A 14,620-nucleotide genomic window follows, 5' to 3' on the forward strand; every position below is an offset into this window, starting at 1 on the left:
CGAATCCCTACAATAAGCCTCGGAATAGGATTGATTCTCTGGCACGACCACAGCAAAGGAATGAGGATTTGAGATTTGGCACTTGGAACGTAACTAGTCTTTATAAAACAGGAGGGGTAACATTAGTAGCAAAAGAACTAGCTAGATATAGAATAGACTTCGTGGGAGTACAAGAGGTTAGGTTAGATGGAAATGACATATCACAAATAGGAGATTACTTGTTGTATTATGGGGAAGGAAACAATAATCACCAATTAGGAACAGGATTCTTTGTTCATAAAAGAATAAAATCAGCAGTAAAAAAGGTCGAATTTATCAGTGACAGGTTATCGTATTTAGTACTTAAGGGTAGATGGTGCGACATCATAGTTATAAATGCTCACGCCCCTACAGAAGAGAAAGACGACCATATAATGGATAGCTTCTATGAAGAATTGGAACATACTTTTGATCAGTTACCTAGATATCACATGAAAATTTTATTGGGGGATTTCAACACTAAAGTAGGACGGGAGGATATTTTTAGACCAACTATTGGAAAAGAGAGCCTACACGCAATTAGCAGTGACAATGGAGTTAGATTAGTCAACTTTGCGACATCGAAAAATTTAATTGTCAAAAGTACAATATTCCCCCATAAGGATATACATAAATATACTTGGATTTCTCCAGATGGATTGACACACAACCAAATAGATCACATCTCGATAGATAAACGGAAACATACTAGTATAGTAGATATTCGAACTTTCAGGGGTGCAGACTGTAATTCTGACCATTATTTGGTAATTGGAGAATTAAGAGAAAGACTATCAGTAGCCAAGTGAACAGAACACCAAGTTAATATTACTAACTTCAATATTTTGAAATTAAAGGACGAGGAAACTAAGCAAAATTATCAGGTCGAAAATTCGAATAGGTTTGCCACTTTAGAAAGTTCCGATGAAGTTGAGAAAGAATTAGATGTTAATAGCATGTGGGCAAATATCATAGATAGTATCAAAATTGCAGCTGAGCAGAGCATAGGTTATTATGAAACTAAGAAAAAGAAACCGTGGTTTGATGAAGATTGTTGCATGGTAGTAGAAAGAAGGAAACAGGCAAAATTGAAATTCTTACAGGATCCAGTTGAGGAGAAGAGAGATAATTATTTCAATGAAAGACGGGAAGCAAGTCTTACACTTAGGAATAAAAAGAGAGGTTACTTGAAGGAAACACTGAATGAGGTAGAAACAAATAATAAGAATAAAAACATTCGAGATTTATATAAGGGTATAAAGGAACTTAAGAACGGATATCAGCCAAGGGTAAACGTGATCAAGGATGAGAATGGTGACTTGCTTGCAGACTCTCCATTCATCCTAAACAGGTGGAAAAACTATTTTGCGCAACTACTAAATGTACATAGGCCAAATAGAAATGATCGGGACGAAACTGAAATACAAACTGCTGAACCATTTATACCCGAACCCACGCTTTCAGAAATCGAAATTGCGATAGAAAATCTGAAAAAGTACAAGTCTTCAGGTATCGATCAAATTCCAGCAGAATTAATACAAGAGGGTGGAAGTGCCTTACATAGCGAAATTTATAAACTTGTAGTTGCTATTTGGGAAAAGGAAATTGTACCAGAACAATGGAAGGAGTCCATAATTGTACCTATTTTTAAGAAGGAGGACAAGACTAACTGTAGTAACTTTCGAGGAAAATCACTTTTGTTGACGTCGTACAACATTTTGTCCAATATTCTTTTGAGAAGATTAACTCCGTACATAGATGAAATTATTGGGGATCATCAGTGCGGTTTTCGGCGTAATAAATCGACTATTGATCAGATTTTTGTATTCGACAGATAATGGAGAAAAAATGGGAGTATAAGGGTACAGTACATCAGTTATTCATAGGTTTCAAAAAGGCGTATGACTCAGTTAAGAGGGAAGTATTATATGATATTCTTATTGAATTTGGCATTCCCAACAAACTAGTTTGATTAATTAAAATGTGTCTCAGTGAAACATACAGCAGAGTCCGTGTAGGTCAGTTTCTTTCTGATGCTTTTCCAGTTCACTGCGGGCTAAAGCAGGAAGATGCACTATCACCTTCACTTTTTAACTTCGCTTTAGAATATGCCATTAGGAAAGTTCAAGATAACAGGCAGGGTTTGGAATTGAACGGGTTACATCAGCTTCTTGTCTATGCAGATAACGTGAATATGTTAGGAGAAAACCCACAAATGATTGGGGAAAACACGGAAATTTTACTTGAAGCAAGTAAAGTGGTCGGTTTGGAAGTAAATCCCGAAAAGACAAAGTATATGAATATGTCTCGTGACCAGAATATTGTACGAAATGGAAATATAAAAATTGAAGATTTATCCTTCGAAGGGGTGGAAAAATTCAAATATCTTAGAGCAACAGTAACAAATATAAATGACACTCGGGAGGAAATTAAACGCAGAATAAATATGGGAAATGCGTGTTATTATTCGGTTGAGAAGCTTTTATCATCTATTCTGCTGTCAAAAAATCTGAAAGTTAGAATTGATAAAACAGTTATATTACCGGTTCTTCTGTATGGTTGTGAAACTTGGACTCTCACTCTGAGAGAAGAACATAGGTTAAGGTTGTTTGAGAATAAGGTTGTTAGGAAAATATTTGTGGCTAAGCGGGATGAAGTTACAGGAGAATGAGAAAGTTACACGATGCAGAACTGCACGCATTGTATTCTTCACCTGACATAATTGGGAACATTAAATCCAGACGTTTGAGATGGACAGGACATGTAGCACGTATGGGCAAATCCAGAAATGCATATAGAGAGTTAGTTGGGAGACCGGAGGGAAAAAGACCTTTGGGGGAGCCGAGACGTAGATGGGAGGATAATATAAAAATGGATTTGAGGGAGGTGGGATATGATGATAGAGACTGGATTAATCTTGCACAGGATAGGGACCGATGGCGGGCTTATGTGAGTGCGGCAATGAACCTTCGGGTTCCTTAAAAGCCATTTGTAAGTAAGTAAGTAATTGATATATTATTATTATTTGAAGTGTTGTATCAGTGAGGAAGTGTTTTGTGTCAGTGAAGTGTGAAGTGTGTAGTGTCAGTGAAGTCTATTGTGTAAGTGAAGTGTGTTTGTGTCAGTAAAGTTCTATAGTTCATAGTGGCTGTGCAAAGTATTTGAACAGTGAAATGGTTTTGAAATGTTAGTGAAATCAGGATAGAATCAGTGCAGTGAGTGAGTTGATAGCGAAATAAGTGTAGTGCCGAAAGGTACTTATGCAGGTATGAACTTAGGGTTAAGATACAAATTAGATTTACTTTAAATGTTATTTTAAGTGATCGTGCTTCATTTAATTTAGAATGCTCCTTGTTATTATTGTTATTATTATTATTATTATTATTATTATTACCATTATTATTATTATTATTAATTATTATTGTTTTATTAGTTGTGTTTATTATTAATTGTCATTATTGAGTGTAATTAGTTACCACTGCCACCGGGTATATACCCATTTGCAGTGTGAATAAATACACACATACACACACATACAAAACAATAAATGTTTATTTTTAAAACATGGTTGTGTTTTGAAGATAAATAATGTACGCGGTACTTGACGGACCGCGAGCAGTCAGACATACACTTAACAAGTGATGATATCTCGTTGACTCATTCTATTAACTTGGGGTTTTTCAACATAAAGTAGAATATATTTAGACGATTTCATACACTTGTAACTACTCACATATCTATTCAAGATCGATTTTCTACTTTAAAAGCATATTTCCCACACTACAGCAGTATAAAACAAACCTCAATTAAGAAGTCTTACATTTGTTATATTGCGGTAACTCAAACATCTTAAAAATCTGCAAACAATACTTTTCAACAAGCTTTTTTCCTTATTAGAATCTATTACATTTTGAATTATTAACTACAAAAAATGCGAAAATATTCGTGCTTCATTGAAAGTCTACAAAACGCCTTCTTCCGTTATTGGCTGACAATTAGGAAGGAGGTGAATAGTATGTGTCATTCTTTAAGATTGACGTATGCGCAGACCAACGGAGTTTACTAAGTTGTTCCCCTATAACTGTACTTCGCATCGGAAAGGGTCGCAATGTACCCCTCCCAAAATGACTTGAATTTCTTGGACATTGCTGCTGTGAGACACCGTGTACTCTATGAAATCACTCACTACTGGTCTGTCGCCTTTCGCCACAGTTCAGCTGTGGTTTGACTCCTAACGCACAAGACGGCATTAAAAAATCGTTTCCAGAGATCGGAAACAACCCTCTGTATATATATATATATATATATATATATATATATATATATACGTATATAATTTATTAATAATACCTTAAAATAGTCTTCAGCATTATTTACTTTAAAGCTAAAGAGAACTGAAAATTATAACGCAACAAGGGAATTAATTAGTTTTAAATTTTTGTGTTGTCCATATTGTGGTTAATAATATTATAATATTATTTTACTTGCCTGGGAGAGACAGCAAAATCTTGCACATACAAATGACCTGCAGGTTACAGTTTTTTTCCATTTCTGGCCTAAATACATCCCAAGAGTACAAAGAGTTCATATGCAGACCGTTCCAAGAAAGCTAAGCGGTGAAGGTTGGAGTGGGAGGGGTCTGCGTAAGGAAGCGTGTACGGACTTCTTCGTAGGCTGGCCTGTGACCACTCGCAGCCTGCCAACAGATTTTACGTAGAGGCTGGAATGGGCCGGTCTGCCTAAGAACTCTCTGCGTGTGTGTGAATTAGTTATTTCGTTAACCTCGTCTACTTAAACACCTCCTGTGGAGTTTTACAAGTTGTCCGGAGTATGTGGTGCCATTTTTATCTCGTTTTCCTGTAGCTAGGTTTGTAGTAACTGTACAAAAGTCCATAAACGTCTTTGTTTTTAAATAAGATTAATGCAGACAAATTGACTGTGGGGAAGATTGTCATTCAATACTTCTTCTATTTTCAATCTACCAATGAATTATATTCATCAAAGGACCGCTATCATTATGACAGTCTACCTATCGTTTATGTATAGCGTCTGTATTTAAAAATATCATTGTTATCACCTTATAATCTCTTCATTGCGACTATAGTTTAGAATGGGCGTTAAATGAAGAATCTCAGTTACTTATTATCATCTTATCATCTCTGAACAGACGGCTGGATTTCTCACTTGTACGGCAAAACGGACTGAAAGATCCGGGGTTAAATTCCAGGAGTTGGAGAATTTTCCTCATTGCCAGAACTTCCAGAATGGTCCCTGTGTCCACTCAGCTTTCTGTCAAATTGAGTACTGGGTTTCTTTCGGTTGTAAAAGGCGATCGCAGCGATACTACACTACATCATTCTAATGCCAAAGGTCTTGAAAGCATGGCACTCTACCTCGAACTAAGGAAGAGACTAGTGAAGCGCTCTGTAAATAGAGTGTGATATTGTATGGGGCAGAAACATGGGCATTACGACGAAGTAAACAGAAGCGAATGGAAGCATTTGAAATGTGGTTATGGAGAAGACTGGGACATGTGAAGTGGACAGACAGAATAAGAAATGAAGCTGTGTTGGAAAGAGTGGGTGAAGAGATAATGATGTTGAAACTGATCAGGAAGAGAAAAAGGAATTGATTGGGTCAGTGACTGAGAAGAAACTGTCTACTGAAGGACGCACTGGAAAGAATGGTGAACGGGAGAAGAGTTTGGGGCAGAAGAAGATATCAGATGATAGATGACATAAAGATACTGTATATGGATCATATAAGGAGACAAAGACGAAGGCAGAAAATAGGAAAGATTGGAGAAAGCTGGATTTGCAGTGAAAGACCTGCCCTTGGGCAGAACACTGACGATATTAGTCCTTAGAAAAAAAATGTTTTTATGAAGTCTGTAATATTTGTTAAATTTTAATTACTTTGGCTTTAAGGACACGTTCTAACTGCTTCCATCTATTTGCCAAATGTTTTGTTCACTTAAGTAGGTAGATATTATTCGGACAAAAAGTGGCCGTAGTGACCATCTTATTTCGAGATATGACACTGTCTTTGACGTGCACCACTACAAGGCTTAATGTTCATTATTTGATGTAAATTTACATTAAACAACGACGCAAAAATTCAATACGAGTATGACATTATTGAATATTAACAACCATTGCTATTCGTGTACAGAAATTGACCAATGTCACTGTCACCAACATTAAGGTAAAAAAAAACATCGATTAAATACTGAATCAATCACGTAGGCTAATTTTGAGAACAAAATAAATAATGTTTACATTGGTTATTATAGGTCTAAAATAACTATCCAGAGTCAATGTATGAATTGGTTCTTCTAGATATGTAAAAAAATATTTTAAGACCGCCAATGTCTTTTTGGTAGTTATTAAATAACCTCTGCGGTCCTTCTGTACAGTGACATAGGTGAACAATCACTTGTATCTTATTATTAGGAGTGAATAGGACATTGGTTTTTCTTGCATATAAGTAAATAGGTTAGCAGTCGTAGCTCATTTTCGCCAAAAACTGACATTTGCGGTTCTTGCTCCATGCCACACACGCGCACGAACACGCACACACACAGATATATATATATATATATATATATATATATATATATATATATGATCGTCCTAAAAGTAAGTTCACAAAACGTTTATCATCTGTAAACTTGCTAGACTGATGGCAATTTTAGTAGAATTTACGCATGGTTTGAGTCTGTCAAATGGAATAGCTAGCCGCATTATAGGCTATGAAATGATGAAATGATTAGCCTAAAAAATGTCCCGTTAAGGGTAAAGGCCTTCTCCTATAGAGGGAGAGCTCTATTTGTCTCACGTGGTGAGCTACTCCGCGTAAGAGTGGAATTGTTCACTTGGTTCACATTCTGCACAGTTTGGTATTGTTCGCTTGTTTCTGTCGCATTGTCGCACTTGTTTTAGTCGCTGTTCGCTTGTCTTCTTAGGTTTTTCCAGTCTTCCCTATGTCTTGCTCTGCTTGACCAATGCCTTCCTACTCGTTCGCTGAAGAGGTCGGCCCATCTTCGTCTTGGTCTTCCGGGTGATCTCTTGCCAATGAAGGGATCCCATAGTGTGACTTTCTGCGTCCATCATCCGTCTATAAGTCGTGCAACATGGCCTCCCCACTTCCATATGATGTTGGTGGCTTGCAGTGCTGGATCGTCAATTGCTGCCATCTTTTGTAGCACTTCGTTTGGAACTCTGTCCCTCAGTGATAAGCCTAGTATAGACTATAGGAGTTGGAATTTCACAATGTATGCACGATGGGTTCCGCGAAATCTGTCTGAACACGACAAAGCTCGGAGAATGGCGTGTGCTCTGTCATTCTGTAACAATATGCCATTGGCGTCCAAGACTGTAGAGCGCATTGCCATCAGTAACGAAACATGTGTTCACCATCACAACCCAGAAACGAAAAGGACAAGCATAGAGTGGAGTATTCAGGTTCCCCACAAACCATGAAATTCAAGGTCGTGAAGTCGGCTGGCAAAATTGTGGCTACCGCTTTCTGGGGTCAGAAAGAAATGTTAAATGTTATGTTTTATTTGACGACGCTCGCAACTACCGAGGTTATATCAGCGTCGCTGGTGTGCCGGAATTTTGTTCCACAGGAGTTCTTTTAAATGCCAGTAAATCTCCTGACATGAGCCTGTCGCATTTAAGCACACTTAAATGCTATCGACCTGGCCCGGGATCGAACCCGCAACCTGGGGCATACAAGGCTAGCGATACACCAACTGCGCCAATCAGGCCGATGGATCAGAAAGATGTGTTGCTGGTCTATTTCTTGGAGAAGGGAGCAACAATAAATTTATTAATGAACCTACGTATATACGGTGCTTCAGCGGTGAAACGCTGGCTCAACGGTCAGGACGCCACATTTTACGACAGGCATAAAAAAACTTGTCTCACGGTTAGACAAATGTCTCAATGGGGACTATGTGGAAATATAAAGTGTTAAGTGAAAAACGCAATGTATACCGTACCGGTAGTGTCTTATATACAAACTATTATTAGCCTATATAATATTGAGAAATATACATTGCAAACTGACTTTTGGGACGACCCTCATATTTATGTGTGTGCGTATGTCTGTGTGTATAGACTAGACGAGGTTCCACAAGAGAAAACTGAGAGAAAATAAATATTATGTAGCTATTGCAATGTCAGTTATGAATGTGTTAATTGCAAATTAATTAATTTAATTGTTAAATAATTTACTTATTTTAATACTGTCACTAATGTATCGACAGCCATAGAGCAATGAGGATATTATGAATTTATAACTTTATTATTCATATTTTGACTTAATAAAGATAAATGTTCTTAATAATAACTGTTCACTTTTTTGTCACTCTATACCATATTGCTTAATACTCACTAAAGGCCTAATAATTATCCTAGTTAAGTAAGTAGAAACACATTTTAGATATATAAATCGTATTTTTAGCTGCATGAAATCATATTTTTACACGTCTGAAATTTTACCTTCTTCGTCGTGGATTGGTCTGTAAAGCACGCAAAATATGTCTTTATTTGACTTTGTACTTAAACTCTGACTATGCTTTGTGTTTACCTACTGATTCGGAGTTGAACTCGGGTGTGATTTCGATTCCCCACTTGGGCTGATTATCTGCTATGAGTTATTTCCGAGAATGTTTCCATCTATAAGGTAAATGTGAGGTAATCTACGACAAATTCTTGGCCTCATATCGTGAAATACTATCTCGCTAAATAACCTAGCTGTTCATAGTTAATACAGGATTGTTAAAAAAAATTAACTAGTCACACTTGGTCGTTGTGTTGACTTTAGAACAATGATTATCTTGAATGCTTTCTTTCTTGTAAGTTAATTTTACATAGATTTTACATTTCTTTAACACTGCTTCATTATTTGTCATAGTTACATTAAAAAAGGAAAAATATTTTCTTATAAGATCGTCAGTATGATCATAATGTCGAACTTATTTCAGTATCCAGCAGATGAAAGTTTTCTTATTCTTGCTTTGCAATTAAATAAAAAAAATATTTAAAATTACAATTCCGCATTTTGAACGTAAGTTGGTTGAAAATATTAATTTATTGTGCAATGAAAACATGATGTATTACGTACCTCCCAGTCCTCTCTTCTTTTAGATATCTGGCGGACTTTGAAGTTCGGAAATTCTTTTGATAAATGATCAGCAATCAAAGCCACATGTTGAAACACTTCATCGTCTGCAATGCCAGCAACTACAAACAGAACCATCATGAATTCATTTGATAAAAGACACGTTTAGTTTATGTGATTCATGTCGTTTCAGGCGCGCTACGCAACAATCTCTGATAATAATTATCTGCGGTGTTGTCACGTCTTTGGTAACTTAAAGTTTCATCTTTCATAGACGAATATATTTCTGCTTCGTCCACTCCACACCCTTCTAAACCGGTGCGGTGCCTTTCAAGCGTCAAAATATAGGTGGCACTGGACTGTTCGGAAATTTTCGGAAAGCTTCAACTGCAATTGTATTAACATGATAAATGGGTGTCCATCTGAGAAAAAAAAATACAGAACACATTATTAAATTTGTATTCCATTTCTAGAATAATGATGAATTAAATGATATAAAAGAATACTTATGATCTTCTGTTTCGTGGATAGTATTTAACTTTTGCTGTGTTCGAATTCTTAGATGATATTCAACTTTTATCATCTAATTATGCTACTTATGGTGTTCTGTTTCGTGGACAGTATTTAACTTTTGCTGTGTTCGAATTCTTAGATAATATTGAACTTTTATCATCTAATTATGCTACTTATGGTGTTCTGTTCCGTGAACAGTATTTAACTTTTGCTGTGTTCGAATTCTTAGATACCTAATATTGAACTTTTATTATCTAATTACGCTATTTTTGGTGTTCTGTTTCATGGACAGTATTTAACGTTTGCAGCGTTCGAATTCTTAGGTAATATTGAACTTTTATCACCTAATTACGCTACTTATGGTATCCGGTTTCTTAGACAGTATTTAACGTTTGCAGCGTTCCAATTCTTAAGTAATATTGAAATTTTATCATCTAATTACGCTACTTATGGTATCCTGTTTCTTAGACAGTATTTAAGGTTTGCAGCGTTCGAATTCTTAGGTTATATTGAACTTTTATCATCTAATTACGCTACTTATGGTATCCTGTTTCTTAGACAGCATTTGACGTTTGCAGCGTTGGAATTCTTAGGTAATATTGAACTGTTATCATCTAATTACGCTACTTATGGTGTTCGGTTTCTTGGGCAGTATTTAAAGTTTGCAGCGTTCGAATTCTTAAGTAATATTGAACTTTTATCATCTAATTGCTCTACTTATGGTATCCTGTTTCTTAGACAGTATTTAACGTTTGCAGCGTTCGAATTCTTAAGTAATATTGAATTTTATCATCTAATTATGCTACTTGTGGTGTTCTGTTTCTTGGGCAGTATTTAACGTTTGCAGTGTTCGAATTCTTAGATACCTAATATTGAACTTTTATCATATAATTACGCTACTTGTGGTGTTCTGTTTCTTGGGCAGTATTTAACGTTTGCAGTGTTCGAATTCTTAGATACCTAATATTGAAATTTTATCATCTAATTACGCTACTTATAGTGTTCTGTGTCTTGGGCAGTATTTAACTTTTGCAGTGTTCGAATTCTTAGATACCTAATATTGAACTTTTATCATCTAATTACGCTGCTTATCGTATCCTGTTTCTTAGACAGTATTTAACGTTTGCAGCGTTCGAATTCTTAAGTAATATTGAACTTTTATCATCTAATTACGCTACTTATGGTGTTCTGTTTCTTGGGCAGTATTTAACGTTTGCAGTGTTCGAATTCTTAGATACCTAATATTGAACTTTTATTATCTAATTACTCTACATATGGTGTTCTGTTTCTTGGATAGTATTTAATGTTTGCAGTGTTCGAATTCTTAGATACCTAATATTGAACTTTTATCATCTAATTACGCTACTTATAGTGTTCTGTTTCTTGGATAGTACTTAATGTTTGCAGTGTTCGAATTCTTAGATACCTAATATTGAACTTTTATCATCTAATTACGCTACTTATAGTGTTCTGTTTCTTGGATAGTACTTAATGTTTGCAGTGTTCGAATTCTTAGATACCTAATATTGAACTTTTATCATCTAATTACGCTACTTATGGTGTTCTGTTTCTTGGATAGTATTTAACGTTTGCAGTGTTCGAATTCTTAGATACCTAATATTGAACTTTTATCATCTAATTACGCTACTTATGGTGTTCTGTTTCTTGGGCAGTATTTAACGTTTGCAGTGTTCGAATTCTTAGATACCTAATATTGAACTTTTATCATCTAATTACGCTACTTATAGTGTTCTGTGTCTTGGACAGTATTTAACTTTTGCAGTGTTCGAATTCTTAGATACCTAGTATTGAACTTTTATCATCTAATTACGCTACTTATGGTGTTCTGTTTCTTGGATAGTATTTAACGTTTGCAGTGTTCGAATTCTTAGATACCTAATATTGAACTTTTATCATCTAATTACGCTACTTATGGTGGTCTGTTTCTTGGGCAGTATTTAACGTTTGCAGTGTTCGAATTCTTAGATACCTAATATTGAACTTTTATCATCTAATTACGCTACTTATAGTGTTCTGTGTCTTGGACAGTATTTAACTTTTGCAGTGTTCGAATTCTTAGATACCTAGTATTGAACTTTTATCATCTAATTACGCTACTTATAGTGTTCTGTGTCTTGGACAGTATTTAACTTTTGCAGTGTTCGAATTCTTAGAACCTAATATTGAACTTTTATCATCTAATTACGGTGCTTATGGTATCCTGTTTCTTAGACAGTATTTAACGTTTGCAGCGTTCAAATTCTTAAGTAATATTGAACTTTTATCATCTAATTACGCTACTTATGGTGTTCTGTGTCTTGGGCAGTATTTAACGTTTGCAGTGTTCGAATTCTTAGATACCTAATATTGAACTTTTATCATCTAATTACTCTACTTATGGTGTTCTGTTTCTTGGATAGTATTTAATGTTTGCAGTGTTCGAATTCTTAGATACCTAATATTGAACATTTATCATCTAATTACGCTACTTATAGTGTTCTGTTTCTTGGATAGTATTTAATGTTTGCAGTGTTCGAATTCTTAGATACCTAATATTGAACTTTTATCATCTAATTACGCTACTTATGGTGATCTGTTTCTTGGATAGTATTTAACGTTTGCAGTGTTCTTAGAGAAAAAACCCAAAGGTTCCCAATGACCAAAATTGTACTGCTCGAGCACAGCACCAGAAGAAAGATCAAAAGCATCCGTGCGAAGAGCTAGAGTAGCATTGTCCCGTGGGTGAACTAAGAGAGTTGCTTTTGCTAATTGTTGTTTGCATAGTTCAAATGCTTCGTCAGCCTCTCTATCCCACGTAATAAGACGCTTGTCATTCTTTTTTGCACCGTGAAGATGAATATGTAGTGGGGCTTGTATCTGCGGCGCATTGCGGAGGAAACGCCTGTAAAAATTAATAATACCGAGAAACTTGCGCAAGTCGGCAATGGTCTTAGGTTTGGGGTATTCTGCAATTGCCTTAATACGATCTTCAAGCGGCCTAACACCATGTTTATTGATTGTGTAGCCTAAGTAGTTAACTTCACTGACGCCGAAAGAACACTTGGATAAGTTAATACAAAGTCCATGTTCACGCAACCTCTGGAAAACAAGACGAAGATGCTGTTCATGCTGTTCCTCGTCTTTTGATGCTATCAATAAGTCGTCGATGTAACACGTGCAGAAGTCAAGTCCACGAAGTACGCTATCCATTAGACGTTGCATAGTCTGCGCAGCATTGCGTAATCCAAAGGTCATGACGTTGAATTCGAAAAGACCGAAGGGCGTTATTACTGCTGTCTTGGCGCGATCGTCTGGAGCTATGGGTACTTGGTGATAGGCTCTGGTAAGGTCAAGAGTACTGAAAATGGTACAACCGTTTAGCCGTTGAGTTACGTCATGTATATGAGGAACTGGATACTTATCAGGGATAGTTGTAGCATTTAAACGACGGTAATCCCCACAGGGTCTCCATCCTCCGTTCTTTTTAGAAACGAGATGAAGAGGACTAGCCCAGGAACTGCTCGAGGGAGTACAGATACCTTGAGATAGCATATAATCAAACTCCGCTTTAGCGACCTTAAGCCTCTCAGATGTAAGACGTCGAGCACGTTCTTTGATAGGTGAGCCCTTCGTTTTGATGTGATGTTCCACACCATGTTTTGCTGGACCAATAAATGGCGGAACCTTAGTTATGTCAATAAATTCTCGCAATAACAGCTCGTATTTTCCGCTAGCTATCGTAGAAAAGGTTGACAAAGTAACTGTGGTTAACTTGCCAATTGTAGCTCTGGCCGTTGAAGGGTCTGTAAGCTTTCGCTGCTTGATTTCGAGCAATCCCTGCGAAACTGAGAGCATTTTCCACCACTGCAAACTATAGATCTGGATCGTCCTTGTAGAATGGAGGAGGCTTCTCAATATGTTGTGCACACACAACGACTCTGTCACCACTACTAGTTGGTAAAGAACTTTGCTCTCTATCTTCGTGCGTGTTCATATCACGTCGGGGTCACCAATATTGTAGCTAAAATACAATATACTGATTAAGTGAAACTCAAGAACAGTTTTTATTTCTCGTCAGAAAGATACAAAACAATTCATAACAAAACCGTTGCCAAGGAGAGCAGAATTTCCATAGCCCACTCCGTTTGTATCATGAACATAGACGTAGGCCAGTTGTGACTGCAGAACTCAGAGCCCTACAGAACCTTGGGAGTCAGTGTCATCTGGCGGGAATATCATATTTTCTCGATTACAGCTTTAACACAGGGATCAAAATGAATTGTCAAGGCCGGTAAAGAGAAGCGAAGCGAGCATCAAGTTGGCAGTAGTATAAGACACGTTCACTTCTTATTGCATAATATGTTGCAGAAATAATTGCAAAACTGTGTTATTTTAATGTGAACGGAGTTTTACATGTTAACATAACTTGTTTGCATCAACGTTTTAAGTTTGGAATGGAAGCTATTTTTAGATTTAATAAAGAAGAATTATTTATGTTGTGATTTTAATTTAGCACATCTATCTTCCTTGCTTGTAGAAAATTTACCACAGTCCCTCCTATGAAATTAATCTACGTTCGGTTGAGTGTTACTTCATCTGCTAGGTTAGATAAATAGAATTCAATACAACCCAGTATAGTAGGGAACAAATAAATAATACAATTAAATTTTTATTCAATGTAATGTGTAATGTGTGCATAAATTCCATTTCTTTGTTGCATAATGTGGCAGGAATAATACATATTATAAAACTGTGTTATTTTTATGTGAAGATAATTCACCATGTTAAAATAACCTATTTGCGTCAACATTTTAAGTTCAGAACAAAAGCTATTTTGAGATTTAATAAAGAAGAATATATTTAGGATAAACTTCAGAACAGGGTTATCTCCTATATTTATAGGTAGAAAATTCACCACAGTCCCTCCTATGAAATATACATACGGTTATATTACTTACTA

At 36.1% G+C, this 14,620-nt stretch overlaps 1 protein-coding gene across 1 annotated transcript in view; it reads right to left on the reverse strand.

The window, feature by feature from the left end:
- Positions 1 to 9,311, reverse strand: part of LOC138704242 (uncharacterized) — a 40,959-nt gene extending 31,648 nt beyond the window's left edge. The window contains exon 1 of the mRNA XM_069832120.1: positions 9,151 to 9,311. Within this exon, the coding sequence (XP_069688221.1) occupies positions 9,151 to 9,288 (138 nt within the window). The 5' untranslated portion in view covers positions 9,289 to 9,311. The remainder of the gene's footprint in view (positions 1 to 9,150) is intronic.
- Positions 9,312 to 14,620: the final 5,309 nt, after the last annotated feature.

The sequence above is a fragment of the Periplaneta americana genome, chromosome 8 (genome assembly GCF_040183065.1).
Source record: "Periplaneta americana isolate PAMFEO1 chromosome 8, P.americana_PAMFEO1_priV1, whole genome shotgun sequence".
NCBI classification, from domain to species: Eukaryota; Metazoa; Arthropoda; class Insecta; order Blattodea; family Blattidae; genus Periplaneta; species Periplaneta americana.